At 43.7% G+C, this 22,826-nt stretch overlaps 1 protein-coding gene across 2 annotated transcripts in view; it reads right to left on the reverse strand.

Moving 5' to 3' along the window:
* The window catches only part of LOC117509471 (membrane-associated phosphatidylinositol transfer protein 3-like), a 451,299-nt gene that overhangs the window by 149,762 nt on the left and 278,711 nt on the right, over positions 1 to 22,826 (reverse strand). For both annotated transcript variants that reach the window (XM_034169173.1, XM_034169171.1), the window contains exons 4-5: positions 20,875 to 20,945; positions 20,488 to 20,708 (exon numbers count right to left, since the gene is read on the reverse strand). In XM_034169173.1, the coding sequence (XP_034025064.1) occupies positions 20,488 to 20,708; positions 20,875 to 20,945 (292 nt within the window). The remainder of the gene's footprint in view (positions 1 to 20,487; positions 20,709 to 20,874; positions 20,946 to 22,826) is intronic.

Raw genomic sequence — 22,826 nt, forward strand, 5'->3', positions numbered from 1 at the left:
TCAGAACATACAGCTCAGTCCTTCCTGATCACTTTAGTTGATTTTCAAAAGGCTTCAGGAGGCGAGGTTCCAACAAAATGTTAATTTGTTGCTAATGAGTGACCAATTGGTTCTTAACCGTCAACGCCACTTTCATTTAAAAAGTACTGGAAATTATAAAAATGACTCATGAAAGGATGGAATTAATTAAAATAAATGGTAAAAAACAAAAGGAGAAAGGAATATTTGAATGTGCAATAATACAGTAACCCAAATTAATTTTGTACTTTACTGTCATTTCGATGGACTGTCTCATCTCTACATTGTGCAAAATTATCTTTCTGGTAGCAGAATATTTTTAAATGTTATTCTTTCATTGTGCGCTATATCTGTTATTCCTGTTTGCTTAATTTTCCGTTATAATATACGGTGGCCAACAGAGCCACTTCTAAATCAAGACAACACAATGAAATGCATGAAAAGCTTTACAAAGATGCCTCACATCCACCCCGCTCACACAAGTTAATACAACAAAACATCTAAAACTGGAACCCAGGATGAAAAATGCCAGTGTTTCTCTTTAAAGTTCGACTTGTCATGTTGTTTAATGATAAAGGTTTACATGTGTGTCCGGGAAGTCGATGTGTATTTGTGCAATGTGTACCAAAATGGCAAAAACATACACTGTGCACATGCACATCCCTCGTGCATACAGACAATTCAACAATGTGGCCACACATCAGTCCTCCACATCTCTCAGGGGATGTTGCTGTTTTTAATATTTTATCTCTGGATGTGGTGAAAGTTGAGCAAACATCAAGCAGATGAGCAGCTACAGCGCCAAAACCTCTTCACGCTCTTTTTGCTTCCTGTCACTACCTCACCGTGGTTCCTGTCAATCCGAAAGAGAAGACAGAGGAGCTGACTCGAATGCTAAGTACATCCTCCCCCAGGCGCCGTGATTAGGGACGCTTCAGAGAAAAACATCCTACTAGTGATTTCACTTCACGTTTAACGTTAAATGACACGGCGAACACACAATCAAAATTTTACCTCCCAGGACAAACAAAAAAAGCAAAACCTCCATCTGAAAAAAATCCTTCAGGCTGAGGACTTTTAAAAATTTGCAGAAATTACAGTCAAGAAATGAAAACTGTTCATTTTAATGGGGATAATTGTGTTTCATTTATCATAAAGAAACATGTCCACTTAATGCTGCTCATTGACAATTAACTTCCACTCACAGACTGACAGAGCAGCGAGACCTGAATACCAAGTTATAGCTTCATAATGAGGCAAACATTTGGCTTGCAGAAACTGTAACGGCTCTGATGTATGCATTTATTATCTTATTTCAAACTTCTGAGCACTTCAGGAGTTGATGGGAGAATTAACATGCAAAACAACGAGGAAGGTGAAGACTTAAATATTACACATTGCCGCAACCGCAGAAGTGTTGCCTGCATAGTGAGCCTGCCGTGTTTGTTTGCTGGTCATTGGTCAATGTATTCTCATGTTTAAGCTCCTCCCCTGCAGCCGGCTCAGCTCAGAGCAAGGAGCACGCTCCAGCACTTTGTGTTGCCACACTACAGAACCTCCTCCAGTCCATCCCAGCCTCCCAATAGCCACCTGCCACTGCCAGATCAGCATCAACTCAAAGAACCACTTTTGCCTTGATGCTTAAAGGTACAATGTGTAGAATTTAGTATCATCTAGTGGTGAGATTGCAGACTGCATTATAGTGGAGCAGATATGAGCAATATTTGAGGTGAATCGTGACTTTGACGATAAAAGCATGACATTTGGCACACAGTTAGAGCATACCAACCAGATAATGTTTGGCTATAGGGGCATTGCAGAGGTAGGCATTTTCCAAGATGGCTGCCATGGGTTGTTGTTTTATAAGTTGCTCAGGCCTTAGACCATCAAGGCTCTTGATTTTGGTGGCTAATCCTACATATTCAAAGATGACGAATGCAGTAGTACTGTTTACAACATGCTAGCACCCATGTTATTATTATTGGCTAGCATTCAGGTAATTAAATAATTGTAAATCCATTAAAATATATTGGAGATATTAGACATGTTTTCGAACAGTGACTACCAAAGTACAACACAGTACCCTACTTCTCAATGTTTCATTAATTGCTGTTCACAAAAATTATCCAGTAGAGGGAGCTCTAAAAATAGTCTGACCTGCAGCAGACTATGTATGAGCAGTTTTTCTCAATACTCAACAATGAACATGTGAAAATTTTTAATTAAATGTATTTATACAAGCACTATGTTTATTAATCCTCATTATTAAGCAAGTTAGCTAGCTAACATATTTGGCTAACATCAGCAATCTAGCTATTAGCGTGACAAAAAATCATATTTCAAACTGATTTGAAAATGTTATTTCATTGTTCAAAACATCGGTATTCAGTTGGTTTGGGTCCGATGCCTATCTCAATTTTTGAGATTAATCTGCGTGTTCATTTGTATGCTTTCCGCTGACCTTGACTGGCCTGTTGCAGCTAAAGGTGCCCTGATACTTGCATGACTTTGATCCGCGCACTTGCACACACTTCCCACCCGCTGTGTTCACAGCTGGACGCCACCCTTTGTTCCGCTGGACACTCTGCTTGAGTACGCTGGATGCTGCTTATATAAAATAATTATTTTGTGGCGGCTTAATCATTTTCTGTCAGATTTGGCTATTGAAAACACCTCTAATTGCTTCTGGAATCACAGAGGACTGTTGCAGCTGGACCTTTTTTTCTCTCTCTCACTCTCGTCCGCTCCATGAGGTGGAGAACATATTGGAACCGTCTAAAAGGTATCTGTAATATTTATATTGTAGTAGCTTGGTAAAACAGTTGCATGTTCTTTCCTTCTTATGAGTAGCTGTAAAATTATGTTTATGATAGATTTAACATCTCATTATAATCGTTCAGATGAGCTGTGCTGTGTGCACTGAAGCAATCACTCGCACGCACATGCAGAGTTTTTTAATTGTTTGTGTAATGTTCACGTGAAGTTCACACTATTAATGCTTGATGGAGATTTTGAACGTTTCAAAATTTTCTTTGAGCCCTTGCAAAAAGCCGCACACAGTTTATCAATCAATCAATCAATTTTATTTATATAGTGCCAAATCACAACAAACAGTTGCCTCAAGGCGCTTTATATTGTAAGGCAAGGCCATACAATAATTACGTAAAAACCCCAATGGTCAAAACGACCCCCTGTGAGCAAGCACTTGGCGACAGTGGGAAGGAAAAACTCCCTTTTAACAGGAAGAAACCTCCAGCAGAACCAGGCTCAGGGAGGGGCAGTCTTCTGCTGGGACTGGTTGGGGCTGAGGGAGAGAACCAGGAAAAAGACATGCTGCGGAGGGGAGCAGAGATCAATCACTAATGATTAAATGCAGAGTGGTGCATACAGAGCAAAAAGAGAAAGAAACACTCAGTGCATCATGGGAACCCCCCAGCAGTCTAAGTCTATAGCAGCATAACTAAGGGATGGTTCAGGGTCACCCGATCCAGCCCTAACTATAAGCTTTAGCAAAAAGGAAAGTTTTAAGCCTAATCTTAAATGTAGAGAGGGTGTCTGTCTCCCTGATCTGAATTGGGAGCTGGTTCCACAGGAGAGGAGCCTGAAAGCTGAAGGCTCTGCCTCCCATTCCACTCTTAGAAACCCTAGGAACTACAAGTAAGCCTGCAGTCTGAGAGCGAAGCGCTCTATTGGGGTGATATGGTACTATGAGGTCCCTAAGATAAGATGGGACCTGATTATTCAAAACCTTATAAGTAAGAAGAAGAATTTTAAATTCTATTCTAGAATTAACAGGAAGCCAATGAAGAGAGGCCAATATGGGTGAGATATGCTCTCTCCTTCTAGTCCCCGTCAGTACTCTAGCTGCAGCATTTTGAATTAACTGAAGGCTTTTCAGGGAACTTTTAGGACAACCTGATAATAATGAATTACAATAGTCCAGCCTAGAGGAAATAAATGCATGAATTAGTTTTTCAGCATCACTCTGAGACAAGACCTTTCTAATTTTAGAGATATTGCGTAAATATAAGAAAAAAGTTGATTGATTGATTGATTGATTAAATGCAAAAAAGCAGCCTTACATATTTGTTTAATATGCACTTTGAATGACATATCCTGATCAAAAATGACTCCAAGATTTCTCACAGTATTACTAGAGGTCAGGGTAATGCCATCCAGAGTAAGGATCTGGTTAAACACCATGTTTCTAAGATTTGTGGGGCCAAGTACAATAACTTCAGTTTTTATCTGAGTTTAAAAGCAGGAAATTAGAGGTCATCCATGTCCTTATGTCTGTAAGACAATCCTGCAGTTTAGCTAATTGGTGTGTGTCCTCTGGCTTCATGGATAGATAAAGCTGGGAATCATCTGCGTAACAATGAAAATTTAAGCAATGCCGTCTAATAATACTGCCTAAGGGAAGCATGTATAAAGTGAATAAAATTGGTCCTAGCACAGAACCTTGTGGAACTCCATAATTAACCTTAGTCTGTGAAGAAGATTCCCCATTTACATGAACAAATTGTAATCTATTAGATAAATATGATTCAAACCACCGCAGCGCAGTGCCTTTAATACCTATGGCATGCTCTAATCTCTGTAATAAAATTTTATGGTCAACAGTATCAAAAGCAGCACTGAGGTCTAACAGAACAAGCACAGAGATAAGTCCACTGTCTGAGGCCATAAGAAGATCATTTGTAACCTTCACTAATGCTGTTTCTGTACTATGATGAATTCTAAAACCTGACTGAAACTCTTCAAATAGACCATTCCTCTGCAGATGATCAGTTAGCTGTTTTACAACTACCCTTTCAAGAATTTTTGAGAGAAAAGGAGGTTGGAGATTGGCCTATAATTAGCGAAGATAGCTGGGTCAAGTGATGGCTTTTTAAGTAATGGTTTAATTACTGCCACCTTAAAAGCCTGTGGTACATAGCCAACTAACAAAGATAGATTGATCATATTTAAGATCGAAGCATTAAATAATGGTAGGGCTTCCTTGAGCAGCCTGGTAGGAATGGGGTCTAATAGACATGTTGATGGTTTGGAGGAAGTAACTAATGAAAATAACTCAGACAGAACAATCTGAGAGAAAGAGTCTAACCAAATACCAGCATCACTGAAAGCAGCCAAAGATAACGATACGTCTTTGGGATGGTTATGAGTAATTTTTTCTCTAATAGTTAAAATTTTATTAGCAAAGAAAGTCATGAAGTCATTACTAGTTAAAGTTAAAGGAATACTCGGCTCAATAGAGCTCTGACTCTGTCAGCCTGGCTACAGTGCTGAAAAGAAACCTGGGGTTGTTCTTATTTTCTTCAATTAGTGATGAGTAGTAAGATGTCCTAGCTTTACGGACGGCTTTTTTATAGAGCAACAGACTCTTTTTCCAGGCTAAGTGAAGATCTTTTAAATTAGTGAGACGCCATTTCCTCTCCAACTTACGGGTTATCTGCTTTAAGCTGCGAGTTTGTGAGTTATACCACGGAGTCAGGCACTTCTGATTTAAAGCTCTCTTTTTCAGAGGAGCTACAGCATCCAAAGTTGTCTTCAATGAGGATGTAAAACTATTGACGAGATACTCTATCTCACTTACAGAGTTTAGGTAGCTACTCTGCACTGTGTTGGTATATGGCATTAGAGAACATAAAAAAAATCATATCCTTAAAGTTTACAATGAGTATGAGACGAGTATACTCTCATGCACAGCAGTGTGTGTGCAAGCGCGTAGATCAGAGTCATGCAAGTGTCAGGGGGCCTTAAATGTACTCTTCCATGTACTGGAGACTCTCCTGTCCTGTGCACCAGCACCATTTCCTGTATATTCATTTTGTGAATCATTCTGTAATTTATGTCTGTAGCATGGCCCAAGCAGAGGATCACCCCTTTGAGTCTGGTCTGCTTGAGGTTTCTTCCTCAGAGGGAGTTTTTCCTTACCACTGCTGCTCTGGGGGTTGTTAAGGTTAGACCTTACTTGTGTGAAGCGCCTTGAGGCAACTCTGTTGTGATTTGGAACTATATAAATAAAAATAAATTGAAAATTTGCAGCTGACATACCTTCCTGGTGGTTTCAGCTGATGCTGGGTTGGTGGTGCGAGAGCTAGTACATGCTGTTCTTTAAGTAGCATAGTGAATTGTGAGACAATGGCCAAACTATTTGAGTTAGTGGACCATACTGAGCCTGGAATGTGAGATACACAGCATGTCTGACCACAGAATGGAATAAATGTGTTCTGTGTCAGGAAGATAGAGATGAGATACTGAAATGTCCAGCTAATTCAACACGTGGCAGAGATGGGGAAGGACACAAGACCATAGCTGAACTTCTTGTATCACCAGATGCTACCAGGGCCTGTTGTGAACTCCTCAGCTGTGGATGCAGTGGAAAATGCAAATGTTTCAAGGCAGAGCTGAAGTGCACTGCGTTATGCCACTGTGGTGGCGTGTGTTTTCAAAACTAATATTCAGAATCAAAATCAGAATCGCCTTACATTACAACGAGATTTGAGTGCAACTCCAAAAGGTGCTTTCCATGTTGAGAGTCATTTTTAGCCAATATAAAAGATAGTGAAATTTAACGGTACATTTTTCACAATATACGAGGTCTGTTAGAAAAGTATCCGACCTTTTTATTTCAAAAACCTGATGGATTTGAATCACGTGTGCTTGCATGAGCCAACCTTGAACCTTCGTGTGCATGCGTAATTTTTTTTTACGCCTGTCGGTTGCATCATTTGCTTGTAAGCAGCCTTTGTGTGAGGATGGGTGGAGTCTCTCGTCTCTAAAGTATAGGTCCTTTTTATTTTTTCAAAAACTATATGGATTTCATTCATATGTTTTTACGTCAGACATGCTTGAACCCTCGTGCGCATGCGTGAGTTTTTCCACGCCTGTCGGTGACGTCATTCGCCTGTGAGCACTCCTTGTGGGAAGAGTCGTCCAGCCCCTCGTCGGAATTCCTTTGTCTGAGAAGTTGCTGAGAGACTGGCACTTTGTTTGATCAAAATTTTTTCTAAACCTGTGAGACACATCGAAGTGGACACGGTTCGAAAAATTAAGCTGGTTTTCGGTGAAAATTTTAACAGCTGATGAGAGATTTTGAGGTGATACTGTTGCTTTAAGGACTTCCCACGGTGCGAGATGTTGCGCAGCGCTCTCAGGCGCTGTTGTCAGCCTGTTTCAAGCTGAAAACCTCCACATTTCAGGCTCTATTGATCCAGGACGTCGTGAGAGAACAGAGAAGTTTCAGAAGAAGTCGGTTTCAGCATTTTATCCGGATATTCCACTGTTACAGGAGATTTTTTTAATGAAAGACGTGCGGGTGGATTGCAGTGTCGGCTCGCAGCCGCCGCGACGCTCCACCACAGGAAAAACACCTCCGTTGGAAGCCTTAAGGACAAGTTGGAACATGTCCAGCTGTTAAAACAATTTCTCATATACTCACTCCACTGAAAGCCATCAAAAGCCGCCTGGATTTTACAAATGGTTATCAACACGGAGGTGTTTTTCCTGTGCCGCCACACCGCGCCAGCTGCGTCCTGACGTGCGGACCCGTCCGCACGTCTTTCATTAAAAAAATCTCCTTTAACAGTGGAATATCCGGATAAAATGATGAAACCGACTTCTTCTGAAACTTCTCTGTTCTCTCACGACGTCCTGGATCAATAGAGCCTGAAATGTGGAGGTTTTCAGCTTGAAACAGGCTGACGACGGCGCCTGGGAGTGCTGCACGACGTCTCGCACCGTGGGAAGTCCTTAAAGCGACAGTATCACCTCAAAATCTCTCATCAGCCGTTAAAATTTTCACCGAAAACCAGCTTAATTTTTCGAACCGTGTCCACTTCGATGTGTCTCACAGGTTTAGAAAAAATTTTGATCAAACAAAGCGCCAGTCTCTCAGCAACTTCTCAGACAAAGGAATTGCGACGAGGGGCTGGACGACTCCTCCCACAAGGAGTGCTCACAGGCGAATGACGTCACCGACAGGCGTGGAAAAACTCACGCATGCGCACGAGGGTTCAAGCATGTCTGACGTAAAAACATATGAATGAAATCCATATAGTTTTTGAAAAAAATAAAAAGGACCTATACTTTATTGACAGCCCTCGTACTACGTCCCTTTCCAACAAGACTTTTATACTTAAGGATTTTATTTTAACACATAAGTTGGACCTACTTTTATTGAATGAGACCTGGGTAAAAGCTGGCAATAACAGCGCTTTTACTGAACTCCTCCCGGCTGGGTACTCATTCTTCAGCGCACCACGGCTCTCAGGACGCGGTGGGGGCGTGGCCACTCTCTTCAAACAGAGCTTCAGCTGTCATTTAGTTCCAATACAGCACTATTCTAGTTTTGAATTACAATCATGTATAATTAACTTTGCCTCTCTTGTGCTTTGCGTCGTCATATACTGCCCCCCTAAATATAATAAGAATTTTATGACTGACTTTTCAGAGTTTTTATTAGATATAATGCCTAAATATGACAATATACTCATCTGTGGGGACTTTAACATACATGTTTGTTGTGTCTCAAATCAGTTGGGCAATGACTTCAAAAGCCTCTTGGACTCTTTTGGTCTATTACAATCAGTGCATGGCTCCACACATCAATTCGGTCATACACTAGACTTAGTCATTTCACATGGACTTTCCCTGGCTCTTAGTAATACAGCAGTTGCTCCTATCTCAGATCACCTTCCTGTTATTTTGAATTTACAGCTCCTGTCAATATCCCCAGGCCCTACATACCAGCCTGCTCCCGCCGCACCATCACCCCCTCGACTGTAGGGGACTTTGAGGCTGCTTTTAGAGACACTGCACTTTATTGCACAGAGGATGTGGCCTCCTCCCTTAGTCCAGATGAATTCATCTCATATTTTAATACCACATGCTATGATATTTTAGATACTGTGGCACCTTTTAAATCCAGGTCCACCAAACCCAAACCAGACCCCTGGCTCAATGACACCACCCGTGCCTTACGCCGTCGCTGTAGACAGGCTGAGCGTAGATGGAGAAAGGACAGGCTTCAGGTGTTCTTGGAAATGCTACGGGATAGCCTTACAGAGTATCAGAATGCTGTGAAGGAGGCAAAAACCCAATATCTGTCAAGTATTATAGCCAGTAGTTCTAACTGTCCGAGAGTGTTATTTGACACAATCAAGTCAGTTTTAAACCCACCCACCATACTGTCTGACATTTCGCAGGCTACATGTGAAAAATTTCTCAAGGTTTTTATAGAGAAAGTAGCCACTGTCAGACAGAATATTTTAAACTGTAACACGGTTTTTAATAGCCTTTACACTCCACCTGAACCATCTGCTGTTTTTAATAGTTTTGAGCCGGTTACTCTGACACTCCTCACTGAGGTTGTCCAGAGCATTAAACCCAGTTACTGCTCATTGGACACTATTCCAGGAAAGGTTTTTAAAGAGGTTTTTAACACTGTGGGTCCGAGCTTGCTCTCTTTTATTAATAGCTGTCTCAGCTCCGGGACAGTTCCAGCCCATTTTAAACATGCTGTAGTTAGGCCTCTTCTTAAAAAGCCCAACCTAGATCCCTCAGTTTTATCTAATTTTAGACCAGTATCAAACTTATCATTTTTATCTAAGGTTTTAGAAAAGTTGTTTTTAATCAGTCGCAATCATTTTTAGAACACAACTCTGTTTTAGATAAATTTCAGTCGGGTTTTAGATCTCGACATAGCACTGAGTCAGCTCTTTTAAAAGTACAAAATGACATTCTTTTATCGTTGGACTCTAAAAAACCTGTGCTGCTGGTGATGTTGGATCTAACAGCTGTGTTTGATACTGTGGACCACTCAATCCTCCTCACACGTATGTCCCAGTAGGTTGGCCTCCGGGGGACTGTCTTGGAGTGGTTTCAGTCTTATTTGACCAACAGGACTTTCAGGGTGATGGTTAATGACTTCTCCTCCTCCACAGTTCCTCTGAACACTGGTGTGCCCCAGGGCAGTATCCTCGGACCGCTCTTGTTCTCTTTGTACATGCTTCCACTGAGTTCAGTCATCACCAAACACAATCTTCAGTTTCATTTTTATGCCGATGACCTCCAGATTTATATGCCAGTTGTGCCTAATAATACAAGTGCTTTGGACTCCATACATAACTTTTTTAAGGATATTAAGGACTGGCTGGCTCAGAATTTTCTGCACCTTAATGAAGCCAAAACAGAGTGTATTCTGTTTGGAGCTAAAACTAACTCTGATCCAGATCTTGGCTCCCTGGCTCCTTATCGTAGGGCTGTGGTAAGGAACCTTGGTGTGCTGTTTGACGACTGTTTAAAATTTGAGAAACAAATTGACAGTGTGGTAAGAGCCAGTTTTTTTCCAGCTGAGACTCCTGGCAAAAGTCAAACCCTTTCTAAGCCAAAAGGACCTTGAAAAGGCTATGCATGCTTTTATCAGCTCCCGGATTGACTATTGCAATGCACTTTATGTTGGTATCATTCAAGGCTCTCTAAACTGACTCCATCTGGTCCAGAATGCTGCTGCTCGCCTGTTGACCAACACCAGGAAGCACAGCCACATCACTCCTGTACTTTACTCCCTGCACTGGCTTCCAGTCCGTTTCAGAGTTGATTTTATACTGTTAATGTTTGTTTTTAAAGCTGTAAATGGCACTGCACCTTCTTATTTATGTGACCTGTTAAAAACACACAACCCTGTCAGAGCACTTCGGTCTGCTGACCAAAACTTTCTGGAGGTTCCCAGGTCCAGGTGCAAACAATGGGGTGACCGTTCTTTTGCAGTAGCAGGTCCTAAGTTGGGGAATGCATTACCTCCTGAACTGAGGTCCATTAATAGCTTGCCTCTGTTTAAAGCTAAGTTAAAAACATACTTGTTCAGGGCAGCTTTTTGCACATAATTGCTTTGACACTTTTTTGTCTATTTTTATTCTATTTTGGATGCTCTTATTGTGTTTTATTGTGTTTTTTGTACTGTTCTTTTTATTTTATCTCTAGCTGGTGCTATTGGAAAGCACTTTGGTTCAGTGAAAACTGTTGTAAAGTGCTATAGAAATAAAACTTGATTGATTGATTGATGTCCTGTGAGGCTTTAACACGAAGACGCTTTTGCTGCGCCATCAGCTTCGTGCCGATGAATTTCGCTGGAACTCTTTTCATGGCAAAATCTTCTGTCACAGTGGAATGTGCCAAAAAAGTGCTGATGTCCACCTCTTCCGCAATTTCTTGGATAGTCACACGACGGTCCCACATCACCATAGCGTTCACTTTGGAAATGATCTGGTCATTTCAGCATCTTGACGGCCGCCCGGAGCGCAGCGTGCTCTCCACCATTGTGCGGCCGTCTTTAAACCGGTTGTACCACTCCTTAATCTGTGTGATGCCCATAGGATCGTCACCAAAAGCCGTCTGAATAATCCGAATGGTTTCCACCTGGATGTCACCCAGTTTCTGGCAAAATTTGATGCAGTCGCGCTGCTCCAGTCGTTCCGCCATTTCCTTGCAAAGGAAAAACGACGAGAGACTCCACCCATCCTCACACAAAGGCTGCTTACAAGCAAATGACGCAACCGACAGGCGTGAAAAAAATCACGCATGCACACGAAGGTTCAAGGTTGGCTCATGCAAGCACACATGATTCAAATCTATCAGGTTTTTGAAAAAAATAAAAAGGTCGGATACTTTTCTAACAGACCTCGTATGTACAACTAATATAAACATTAGGTAAAATAAAATAACATGCGGACCAAGTAAAATGTAAAACAAGAATTATATACAGTGAGGAAAATAAGTATTTGAACACCCTGCAATTTTGCAAGTTCTCCCACTTAGAAATCATGGAGGGGTCTGAAATTTTCATCTTAGGTGCATGTCCACTGGAAGAGACATAATCTAAAAAAAAAAAAAATCCGGAAATTACAATGTATGATTTTTTTTAATAATTTATTTGTATGTTACTGCTGCAAATAAGTATTTGAACACCTGTGAAAATCAATGTTAATATTTGGTACAGTAGCCTTTGTTTGCAATTACAGAGGTCAAACATTTCCTGTAGTTTTTCACCAGGTTTGCACACACTGCAGCAGGGATTTTGGCCCATTCCTCCATACAGATCTTCTCAAGATCTTTCAGGATTGGAGTTTCAGCTCCCTCCAAAGATTTTCTATTGAGTTCAGGTCTGGAGACTGGCCAGACACTCCAGGACCTTGAAGTGCTTCTTACAGAGCCCCTCCTTAGTTGCCCTGGCTGTGTGTTTGGGGTCATTGTCATGCTGGAAGACCCAGCCATGACCCATCTTCAATGCTCTTACTGAGGGAAGGAGGTTGTTTGCCAAAATCTCGCAATACATGACCCCGTCCATCCTCCTTTCAATACGGTGCAGTCATCCTGTTCCCTTTGCAGAAGAGCATCCCCAGATTATGATGTTTCCACCACCATGCTTCATTGTTGGGATGGTTTTCTTGGGGTTGTTCTCATCCTCTAAACATGGTAAGTGGAGTTGATTCCAAAAAGCTCTATTCTGGTCTCATCTGACCACATGATCTTCTCCCATGCCTCCTCTGGTTCATCCACATGGTCATTGGTGAACTTCATACAGGCCTGGACATGTGCTGGCTTGAGCAGGGGGACCTTGCTGCCCTGCAGGATTTTAAACCATGATAGCATCATGTGTTACTAATGTAATCAGTCATGCTTGGGACTCCGACGAGGGCGGTCGCATCTCCTCCACTCTCCCTTAGCGTGTTTTGTCTGTGAGGCTGCCAGCCCTGCTCCTCTGGAAAACGGCAAAATGGATCTGATCTAGTGGTCTCTGAATGCAATTGATACTATTTTTTCCACAAGACACTCGGGAGAGGAGGACCCGACCTGTCCTGCCAGGACACATGTGGCGGGTTACGTGATGGACAGCTGGAGGTGGCAAGTCATGTGCCTGTACACGTTGTCTGTGAAGGACGTTGAAGATGTTTACTTATTTGGAGCTGTGATGACTGGGTTTCTGCTGTGTGGAGCGGCCACAGCACTGGTCTACCGGAACATTAAGAAGGTGGAGGCGGCATTAATCGGCCCGTCCAGGCTGCCCCACATGATTGATTCGATTGAAAGGGCAGTGTCAGCTCAGTCGACGGGTGTCAACCGCACGTTGGAATCCATCTCGGGGAGAATGGCTGCACTGGAAAACCGCTTTAATCGTCTGTAAGACCACATCTCTCCTCTATTCAGATGTATTGGGAGCAACTCTGAAGTTTCAGACTGTGGAATCTGCCAGGCGTCTGTTAATCTGCATATCTATTTGGTTTCCAAACACCAGCTGTCCTTCAAAGCCGCTGGGATAAAATCCTCCTCCCGAGGAACACTCCTGGTAGACTCGCTCCTCGTCTTCCCGCTCCTTCCTCCCTCCCTTCCCAGTCCTGAGATGTTGACTGTTGGACCTTGTGGACTGATTCAGGAATGGGATCCCCCCCAGGATGGACAGATAAGGCCTGTCGATGGCGCCTCACGCGGCCTTCCGGGCTGTCTGTCTGGACACTGGACCACTCTCTGCCCCTCCCTCCCTGCGGCAGGCCTCGTACTCTCTCAAGATGGTCTTGGCGGCGCGACTTACAGTTGCAGTGGCCTTCACCCATTTTACCTCAATTCGGATGACGGACTGCTTCAAGTTTAGTGCACATAAACAATGTCAAATGTATATGTGTTGTCTTTAATTTTGATGTGTGCCATTATTACGGTAAACAAGTAGTAATTGTGGATTAATTGCTGTATCTTGTCTGAGGTAATTGGAGTATAAACATAATTGACCTTTTTTGGGGCTCAATAAAGTTGTCTGAAGTCTGACTGTGGTCCCAGGTCTCTTCAGGTCACTGACCAGGTCCTCCTGTGTAGTTCTGAGCTTTCTCAGAATCATCCTTACCCCACAAAGTGAGATCTTGCATGGAATCCCAGACCGAGGGAGATTGACAGTCATCTTGTGTTTCTTCCTCTTTCTAATAAATCATAACAGTTGTTGTCTTCTACCAAGCTTCTTGCCTGTTGTCCTGTAGTCCATCCCAGCCTTGTGAGGGTCTACAGTTTTGTCCCTGGTGTCCTTAGACAGCTCTTTGGTCTTGGCTATGGTGGACACGTTGGAGTGCGATTGACTGAGTGTGTGAACAGGTGTCTTTTATACAGGTAACAAGTTCAAACAGGTGCAATTAATACAGGTAAAGAGTACAGAATAAGAGAGGTTCTTAAAGAAAAAATAACAGGTCTGTGTAAGCCAGAATTCTTGCTGATTGGCAGGTGTTCAAATACTTATTTGCAGCAGTAACATACAAATAAATTATTTAAAAAAATCATACATTGTTATTTCCAGATTTTTTTTTTTTTAGATTATGTCTCTCACAGTGGACATGCACCTAAGATGAAAATTTCAGACCCCTCCAGGATTTCTAAGTGGAAGAACTTGCAAAATTGCAGGGTGTTCAAATACTTATTTTCCTCACAGTACAACTGTGGAATCATATTGCACGGGAAAATTGCACATGGTTACAGATACTGCACAAGAAACATGAAAGGTGTGGATTGAGTGATTTGTTATTGTTCAGTGCAGTGATCACTCTGGGGAGAAAGCTGTCCCTGAGTCTGTTTGTCCTAGTTTTGATTGACCTATACCGTCAGCCAGAGGGTAGTAGGTCAAACAGGTGGATGCTGGGGTGGGATGTGTCTTTGATGATGCTGGCAGCTCTGCTGAGGTAGCGAGAGCTGGCACTGTCTTCCAGGCTGGGCAGAGAGCAACCAGTGATCCCCTGGGCCGTATTGATCACCCTCTGCAGCGCTCTCCTGTCTGCTGCTGTGCACCCCCCGTACCACGCTGTGATGCAGTACGTCAGGACGCTCTCAATGGTGGCTCTGTAGAACAACACCAGCAGCTTCTCCTCCAGATTGTTTCTCCTGAGCACCCTCAGGAAGTGGAGTCACTGCTGGGCTTTCTTTACCACCACTGTGGTGTTGGCAGTCCAGGAGAGGCTGTCAGAGAGCCGCACTCCCAGGAACCTCATGGAGCTGACCCTTTCCACACAGTCCCCATGGATGTAGAGTGGGGCTGGGTCAGCCCTGTTCTTCCTAAAGTCCAGGATTATTTCTTTGTTTTTGTGGTGTTCAGCAGCAGGTTGTTAGATGAACACCACGGTGTCAGCCGATTGACCTTGTCTCTGTAGTCAGTCTCATCCCCCCCCTGAGATGAGGCCAATCACGGTGGTATCATCTGCAAACTTTATGATGGTGTTTGTGGGATTGGTCAGAGAACAGTCGTGAGTGTAAACGGTGAACAGGAGGGGGCTCAGTACACAGCCTTGAGGGGAACCGGTGCTGAGTGTGAGGTGGGGGCCAAGTTTCACAGACTGTGGGCAGTTTGTGAGGAAGTCCTTGATCCACTGGCAGATGGGGGTGGAGATGCTCAGCTGTGTCAGTTTCTGGACCAGGATCTCCGGGATGATGTGGTTGAAGGCTGAGCTGAAGTCCAGGAAGACCATCCTCACATAGCTCCCCTGCTGTTCCAGGTGGCTCAGCACAGTGTGGAGACTTGTGGTGATAGCGTCCTCTGTGGAGTGGTTTGCCCTGTAGGCAAACTGCTGGGGGTCCAGAGTGGGAGGCAGACAGGCTCTGATGTGCTGAGAGACCAGTCTTTCAAAGCACTTCATGACCACAGGCGTAAGTGCAACAGACCTGTAGTCATTTATGCTCTCCACTGCTGACTTCTTTGGGACTGGAATGATGGTCGAGGATTTGAGGCAGAGTGGAATGATGGCCTGCGACAGGGACAGGTTGAAGATGCAGGTGAAAACTCCAGCCAGTTGGTCAGTACATGCTTTGAGTACCTTGCCAGGTATACCATTGGGGCCGGCTGCCTTCCTGGGGTTCACCGCCTTCAGCACAAGTCTCACTTTGTGCGCCTGAAGTGTTAGTGTGCTGGAGGGTGGTGGGTGTGGAGTTGCTGCTGGTCTGTCTGCTTTGAAGCGGGCAAAAAAGCGGTTCAGCTCCTCTGCCAGCGAGGCGTCAGACCTAGCATTTCCTGGGTTGCTGCATCTGTAGTTGGTTATATGATTTATTCCCTGCCACATCCCACTGCGGTCATTTACGGCAAAGTGGTCCTCTATCTTTTTCTTGTAGGCAGCCTTGGCCTCTCTGATGCCTCTTTTCAGACTGGACCTGGCCACGCTGTACAGGGCCCTGTCCCCTGATTTAAAGGCGGTGCTGTGGCTTTTTAATAGGGACTGGACTACACTGTTCATCCAGGACTTCTGGTTTGGAAAAACCCTGACTCTTTTGTTGACGCTGACAGTGTCAACACAGTTCTTAATGTAAGAGAGTACAGTGTCAGTGTACTCCTGCAGGTTGTGGCTGGAGAACAAATCCCATACAGTCCGTGAGAAGCAGTCTAGTAGATTGGGAGAGCGCTCCCTCAGGCCAGGTTTGGATAGTTTTTCGTTGTGGCTTTGTTCACCTCAGCAGGGGGGTGTAGGTGGGGGTGAGGGACAGGCAGAGATGGTCAGATCCTGCGAGATGGGGGAGGGGAGTGACTTTGTACGCATGTTTTATGTTTGAGTAGACATGGTCCAAAGTATTTTCTCCTCTGGTGGCACATTTCACGTCCTGGACGAACTTAGGGAGCACAGTCTTTAAACACACTTGGTTGAAGTCACCAGCAACAACACAAATGCCATCCGGGTGAGCCAGCTGCTGTTTATTTACACAGGCAAGCAAGAGGCTAAGGGCTGTACTAATGTTAGCATCTGGTGGGATGTAAACAGCAAACACAACGACTACTGTGAACTCCCTCGGGAGATAAAAACATCTGCACGAGACTGCCAGCACATCTAAATTAGGAGAACAGTGAGAGTCAATGACCCTGCTGCTACAGCACCACTCGTGGTTCACATAAACACAGAGCCCTCCACCTCTGCACTTACCCGAATCACTGGTTCTGTCCTGCCAGTGCAGTGTGCGGCCTGCTAGCTCGACTGCAATGTCGGGGATCAGCGGGTGAAGCCACGTCTCCGTGATGAAAATAACGCTGCACAAAGCTGTTTGTGGCCATTCATAGCTCCAATTCCTCCCTTTTGTGGGTGAGGGATCTGGCGCTTGAGAGGAAGAGGCTCGGTAATGCTGGCCTGTGAGGTTGTTTACGTAGCCTAGCATCGGAGCCGGACCGACATCCTCGCTTCTGCTTCTTGTCTCTACACCGCCTACACCGCCTGCTGGGCTGGCTGGTAATCCGTGGAGAGCCAGGTGTTCTCGCTATGTCCTCCGGCATGTTGTGGTACTGGTGGAATTCGCTCGTAACCGACAGTTTGTACCTCAGGCCAAGGTCGTTAAGGTTCTGGCGGCTGAAGCTGTGGGTCACTTTACAAAACTCGAAGAATATACACGCAAAGAGTAAGAAAAACAAGCACCAAATTGGAGAGTTAAAAGCCGCTGCACCCGTGCGCACCTTGTATGTAACTATAACTGTGACCTCTTTTTTGCTGTCACCATGCCACTGCAGTTGTGTTTTCAGAGCTAGCTTTGCATTTCAGCATTCACTGTAACTGTGTGACCTCTTTATTTGTTGTCATTAAAAACAATCAAAACAAATGAAAACAAAACAAAAAAAAAAAACTCATTAGATTTCACTGATTTAGATGAAAGCTTTTAAAGATACACAAATCTTATTCAAATGTTTGGTTTGATCTAATGGTGGCGCTAGAGGGAAGGTCCTAGGGTCACCAAAAACAATAGACTTCATCCTCAGGGGGCCATGAATGTTTTCAGATAATTTGAAAAGAATCAGTGAAAGCTCTTGCAGTTAACGCGCTAATTTGAAAACTCTGCAGTGGTAGACACAGTGGTGGCCCACAAAAAGCCTATCCCTCCCTGACTCATCGTTTGGGGATATAGATAGTACCACTGCATTCCTCATCCTTACAAATGCAGGATTAGGCACCGGGATCAAGACCCTTGGTGGTCTAGAGCCTGAGCTGCTTATAAAACAACAATTGATGGTGGCCATCTTGGAAAATGGTTGCCTCTGCAATGCCTCTATAGCCAAAAATGATCTTTAGGATATGCTTGAACACTGTGCCAAATTTTATCGTCAAAGTCACAATTCATCCACATAGCTGCTCTGCTATTAAGCCATTACCGGTAATGATTTTGTTTCTCATCACATCTTCACTTATTTGTCGATGGACATTCATGTGCTCTTGCTTTTTTTGGTGATAAGCAATATGAATAATCCACCATTTGTGCGGTGTTACCTTGTCCTTGGACAAGGTAACTCGAAAACAACAAAGTTTTCTTCAAACTTGGTGGGAATATTACTTGGATAAATCTTAAGAGGTGATTAGACTTTAGAGTAGTTTGGCCAAAGGTCAAGGAAAACATTGTCTGAAAAATGACTTTTTTTGCTGGAGAATCATTTTGGGATTACAGGGAATGTCCTTGCATGGTTGACATCATACCTGACCAGTCCTTCTCACTGTGTTTTGTAACACTACGTCTAACCTTAGTGATATGAAATTCATTAAGGTTGATCATGACCCGTGTTAGGCCTCCTGTTTTTCTCCCTTTTTTATAGCACCCCTTGGACACATATGTGGCATTTTGGGATTATCTTTCATTGCTATGCCTAGGCTCGTGTGTCATACATCACGCTTGCAAAGTGAGGAACCTTGGGGTAATTTTTGATTCTACATTTAGATCTTTAGAGATATTAGGAGGACTGCTTTTTCCACCTGCGAAATATAGCAAAGATTCCTCCCATCCTGTCTATGGCTGATGCTGAGACCCTGATTCACGTGTTTGTCTCTTCTAGATTGGATTACTGCAATGTTTTATTGTTCAAAATGCTGCTGCTAGACTTTTGACACGAAGCAGAAAGTTTGAACACATTACACCCATTTTGGCATCTCTTCACTGGCTTCCTGTCGCAGTGAGCTCAGATTTTAAGGTTCAGCTACTAACCTATAAAATTGTTCACACACACTGGCACCTCCCTACCTAGCTGACCTAATTAAACCCTACGTACCAGCCTGGGCTCTGCGTTCTCAGGGTGCAGGACTACTTTATGGCCCTACAGTGAATACAGTCTGCGGGTCACAGAGCTTTATTTTTCTTATCGTGCCCCTGCTCTGTGGAATGATCTCCCTGCATCAATAAAACAGTCAGATTCTGCAGAGACTTTCAAGTCAAGACTTAAGACACATTATTTTCCCTTTCATATGGCTAGCATACTGGCATAGTATGTTACTATGCTTTTTAACCTTTTAAATTAATTTTATTAGGAAACGGAGTGGGCCATCAACTTTACTTAAATTCTGGGTCTTTCAGTGAAGCTTAGGGTTAGTGGCTGGCGATCACCTTAGTATTTCTGCTCTGGAAAAAAGTGGTATCGGTTTATCCCTAGTTCTTTTTTTTTTGTCAGCCTGTACTTTTTTCCACAAGAATTGAGGATGTCTATGTTGTCTGACGAGAAGGGAACAATAATAACTTTCTTTATACCCCTTTCTGGATAAATACATTCATTCTACCCACTGATTGTGGAAAGCAGACGCTTAGAAACAGTTGCTGGCAGAGGAGCTGACCAGCTTCTTTGCCTGTTTTGAGGTCACAGTGTCAAAGGTGGCACCACAACATCCCCATTCAGCTAACAGCAGCGTAAACCTCATTGTGGAGGAACATGAGGTGAGGCGTGTGCTGCGGGCTGTAAACCCAAGGAAGGCCACTGGTCCTGATGGTGTCCCTGGATGTGTGCTGAAGGACTGTGCAGACCAGTTGGTTGGAATTTTCACGAAGATTTTTAATCGGTCCCTGGCACAGTCCATTGTCCCACCCTGCCTGAAATCCTCAACCACAGACCTATTCTATTCTATTATTAAAAACAAGTCATCATGACACAAAATTACGCTTATGTAAAATGCAATTAATCCGCTGCTGACATGCATTATGACCCATGGGCAGGGAGGGAGTTGGAGGGTGGGGGCTCGATACGGATCATGGATCAACCGTGATCCGTTCCACCACTATGATTTTGTTTCTTTGCATTTACGTAAAACATTCACTGTCTTATGTCATAAACATACATAATGTGGTGTTAAAAAGTGAGTTCCACAAAGAGAAAAAGCTGCAACTCACATGTCAGTGTGACTTATACATGTTTCTCTCTTCAACAGGCTTTTTTTTTTTTAAAGGTGCAACTTTTACTCTGCAGAATGCCATTGTTTTATAACAACTACATTTCAACATGATGATGTCCATTTTATAGAAAAATTATAAGCACTATGTCTCATTAAAAATTAGAAAAAAAAAGTTTGTTCACAACCTGGTGAGCAATCCAATTAACAGCTGCACAGACAGAAAAACCGAGGAGTAAATAAAACAGCCTTGGCTAATGGCCCAGTCATGAAAGCTAATTAAAACGAGTGACGTTCACAGAGAAACTACAGTTACAGTCTCTTGACTCACTTGGACACCAGGGAGAAGGCTTCAGCACACACAGCTGGACACGGCACCAGCTTGATCATCACATGCTCAGCAGCTGCCTGGAAGTGCACCCTGGTCACCTTCTCCAGCACGGACGCCAGTGTGGTGACATCACCACCTTTTATGCTGGGGTCACCGCCTGCCGTGTCCAAGATGTTTCCACCATGCACCACAAGCAGCAGCACGTGGGTCTTACATTTCCTCTGCAAAGAGTTCAGGCACACATGAAAGACGCACACTTGAAAGGAGCCAGTCAGACGAGGCGCAAGGACAGAGGAGGCACTTTGAAGAAGCAGCAAGGCCACACAAAAAGCCAAATAACTGGGCACTTGTGCTTGGCAGCAGGGGAATAGTTCATAATGATCCTACCTCTTCATCCTCCAGTCCTTCAGTGCTGCTCTGAGGGCCACAGCGTGGACTACCCAGTTGGTACAGACCGTCTGAGTGAGGTCACAAACAAATACATGGAAAAGAAAATGGAAGTCGTCATGAATACAGGAGCTTCTTACCCACATGCACAGATAAGAAATACAAACGGTAAATGGACATTTGTGAATATGTTGAATACTACTAATGCCTGACCACCTTTCTTCAGTTCTTCTCCTCAGGAGCACGCTTTAGAATTTTTAAAAAGTCTCCTTCCACTACATTCATACAAAATCCTCTGTGTGGGGTTGTGAGGAACTGTGACGATGCTAATCGAGACTGAAGCCGTTCTCACACCGAACCAAGTCCAGCATTGAGTTTGCCCAAGTAGGATCCTGGCACTGCTCGTGTATTACTCAGGGGGAACTCAGCACAATATTTGGCATAGCATAGCACAAGTTGAGATAGGTCAGTAAAATTTGTGCTGATTGTGAACATGCGCAAAATTTTGGGGGCACTTTGCGACACTCCCACAAAGGTCAATTTAAGGGCTTCTCCCACTGACTTAAATGCCCCAAAACATGGCAATGCCCCAGGACAACAAGTACCTTCCATACTCCAATCAAGACTGTCCACAGTCAGATAGTCTGCTCTCCCCCAAACGGTCCAACACCCAGACAGCCAAGAAGCAACCTTTTCACCAAGCAACAAGGAAAAGACACCAGAGAGTGGAACAAGGACAATGACTGTTTGGACAGCTGCTGCCTAAAGTCCCGGTCACACGGCACTAACGAAGAACAATGAAGTCCAAATGAAACAAGAAATCTGGACTTACGCTTACTTTTGGAGCCATCGTTTAACCTTTGTCCAGCGTCATTCCTGCAGCTGGCGTCTCATCAGAATTTTCAAACTGTTGAAAAATGTGAACAAATACTGACAACAAACTAAATTCGCCCGTATTTCGTTTTGCTTCCTGTCATGATGGTTTGTTTAGTTTCAGTAACGTCAGCATTTTGTTTGACCATCAACCAACTTCGTACTACCTTCCAAGTCTGACGTATTGAACGAATGCTGACGATATCTGAACAGATCAATAATTAATGCGCCAACAAGCTGAACATAACATCCTTGTATCGCTGATGACTCGTCTATATTTGGGATGAAAAGCAACGGTGTCATACAGAAACAACAGCGGTAATAACGTTTTATCAACTACTTTAACTATTTACGCACGTTCCAGCCGTTTGTGGCTGGCATGCGTGTGCACACACATTATCATCAAGACAAACAACATCTCTCACCTGTTGTCAAGACAACCAAATCCCGCCCCTGCAAGTACTGCAGATATGAGAACAGGGCTGGCTGCGTTCAGTTTTATACCTGCTTTCGGTCACATCATCGTGAATGTTTTGTTTTGATTTTGCTTAAAGCGTTGAGGTCAACATTCACCTCGTTTGCCTTTCGTTACTTTTGGCTTTGTTTCGTTCCTTTATGCACTCTTGATTCTCAGGATTCTCAGTGACTGGAAAGGTACAGGATCATTCGTCCACCTTTTCTCGACGATTTGTAACTTTTTGACTTTTTATCCTTCATTCAGCTATCGCTGTGTGCCATGTACCGGGCCCTAAAGTCATACAAGAATGTAAAAAAGAAGAAGTGCCTAAACAAAGAAAAGGCTGCCCAGTTCAACCCAGAGTCCACCACTCGTCTCCTTTGCTCTCTTTTTCTCTGTCTATCCGATGAGGCTCTGTGCTTTTCTTACACTGTGTTTATTTGGCCCCCTCGTCTGGGACTGACTGACTGTCATAGGAGGCTCTTGCAGACTCACACTCTGTCAGTTCCCATCATCCCCGTTCCCAGACTACAGCCGGCCTGTTTCCTGCTGCTTGTCGAAGGCTGCTCGGTGCACACAAGGGAGCAGAACAGGACTATTTTGGTCACAAAATAACAAGAAA

Source organism: Thalassophryne amazonica, chromosome 4 (genome assembly GCF_902500255.1).
Source record: "Thalassophryne amazonica chromosome 4, fThaAma1.1, whole genome shotgun sequence".
NCBI lineage: Eukaryota > Metazoa > Chordata > Actinopteri > Batrachoidiformes > Batrachoididae > Thalassophryne > Thalassophryne amazonica.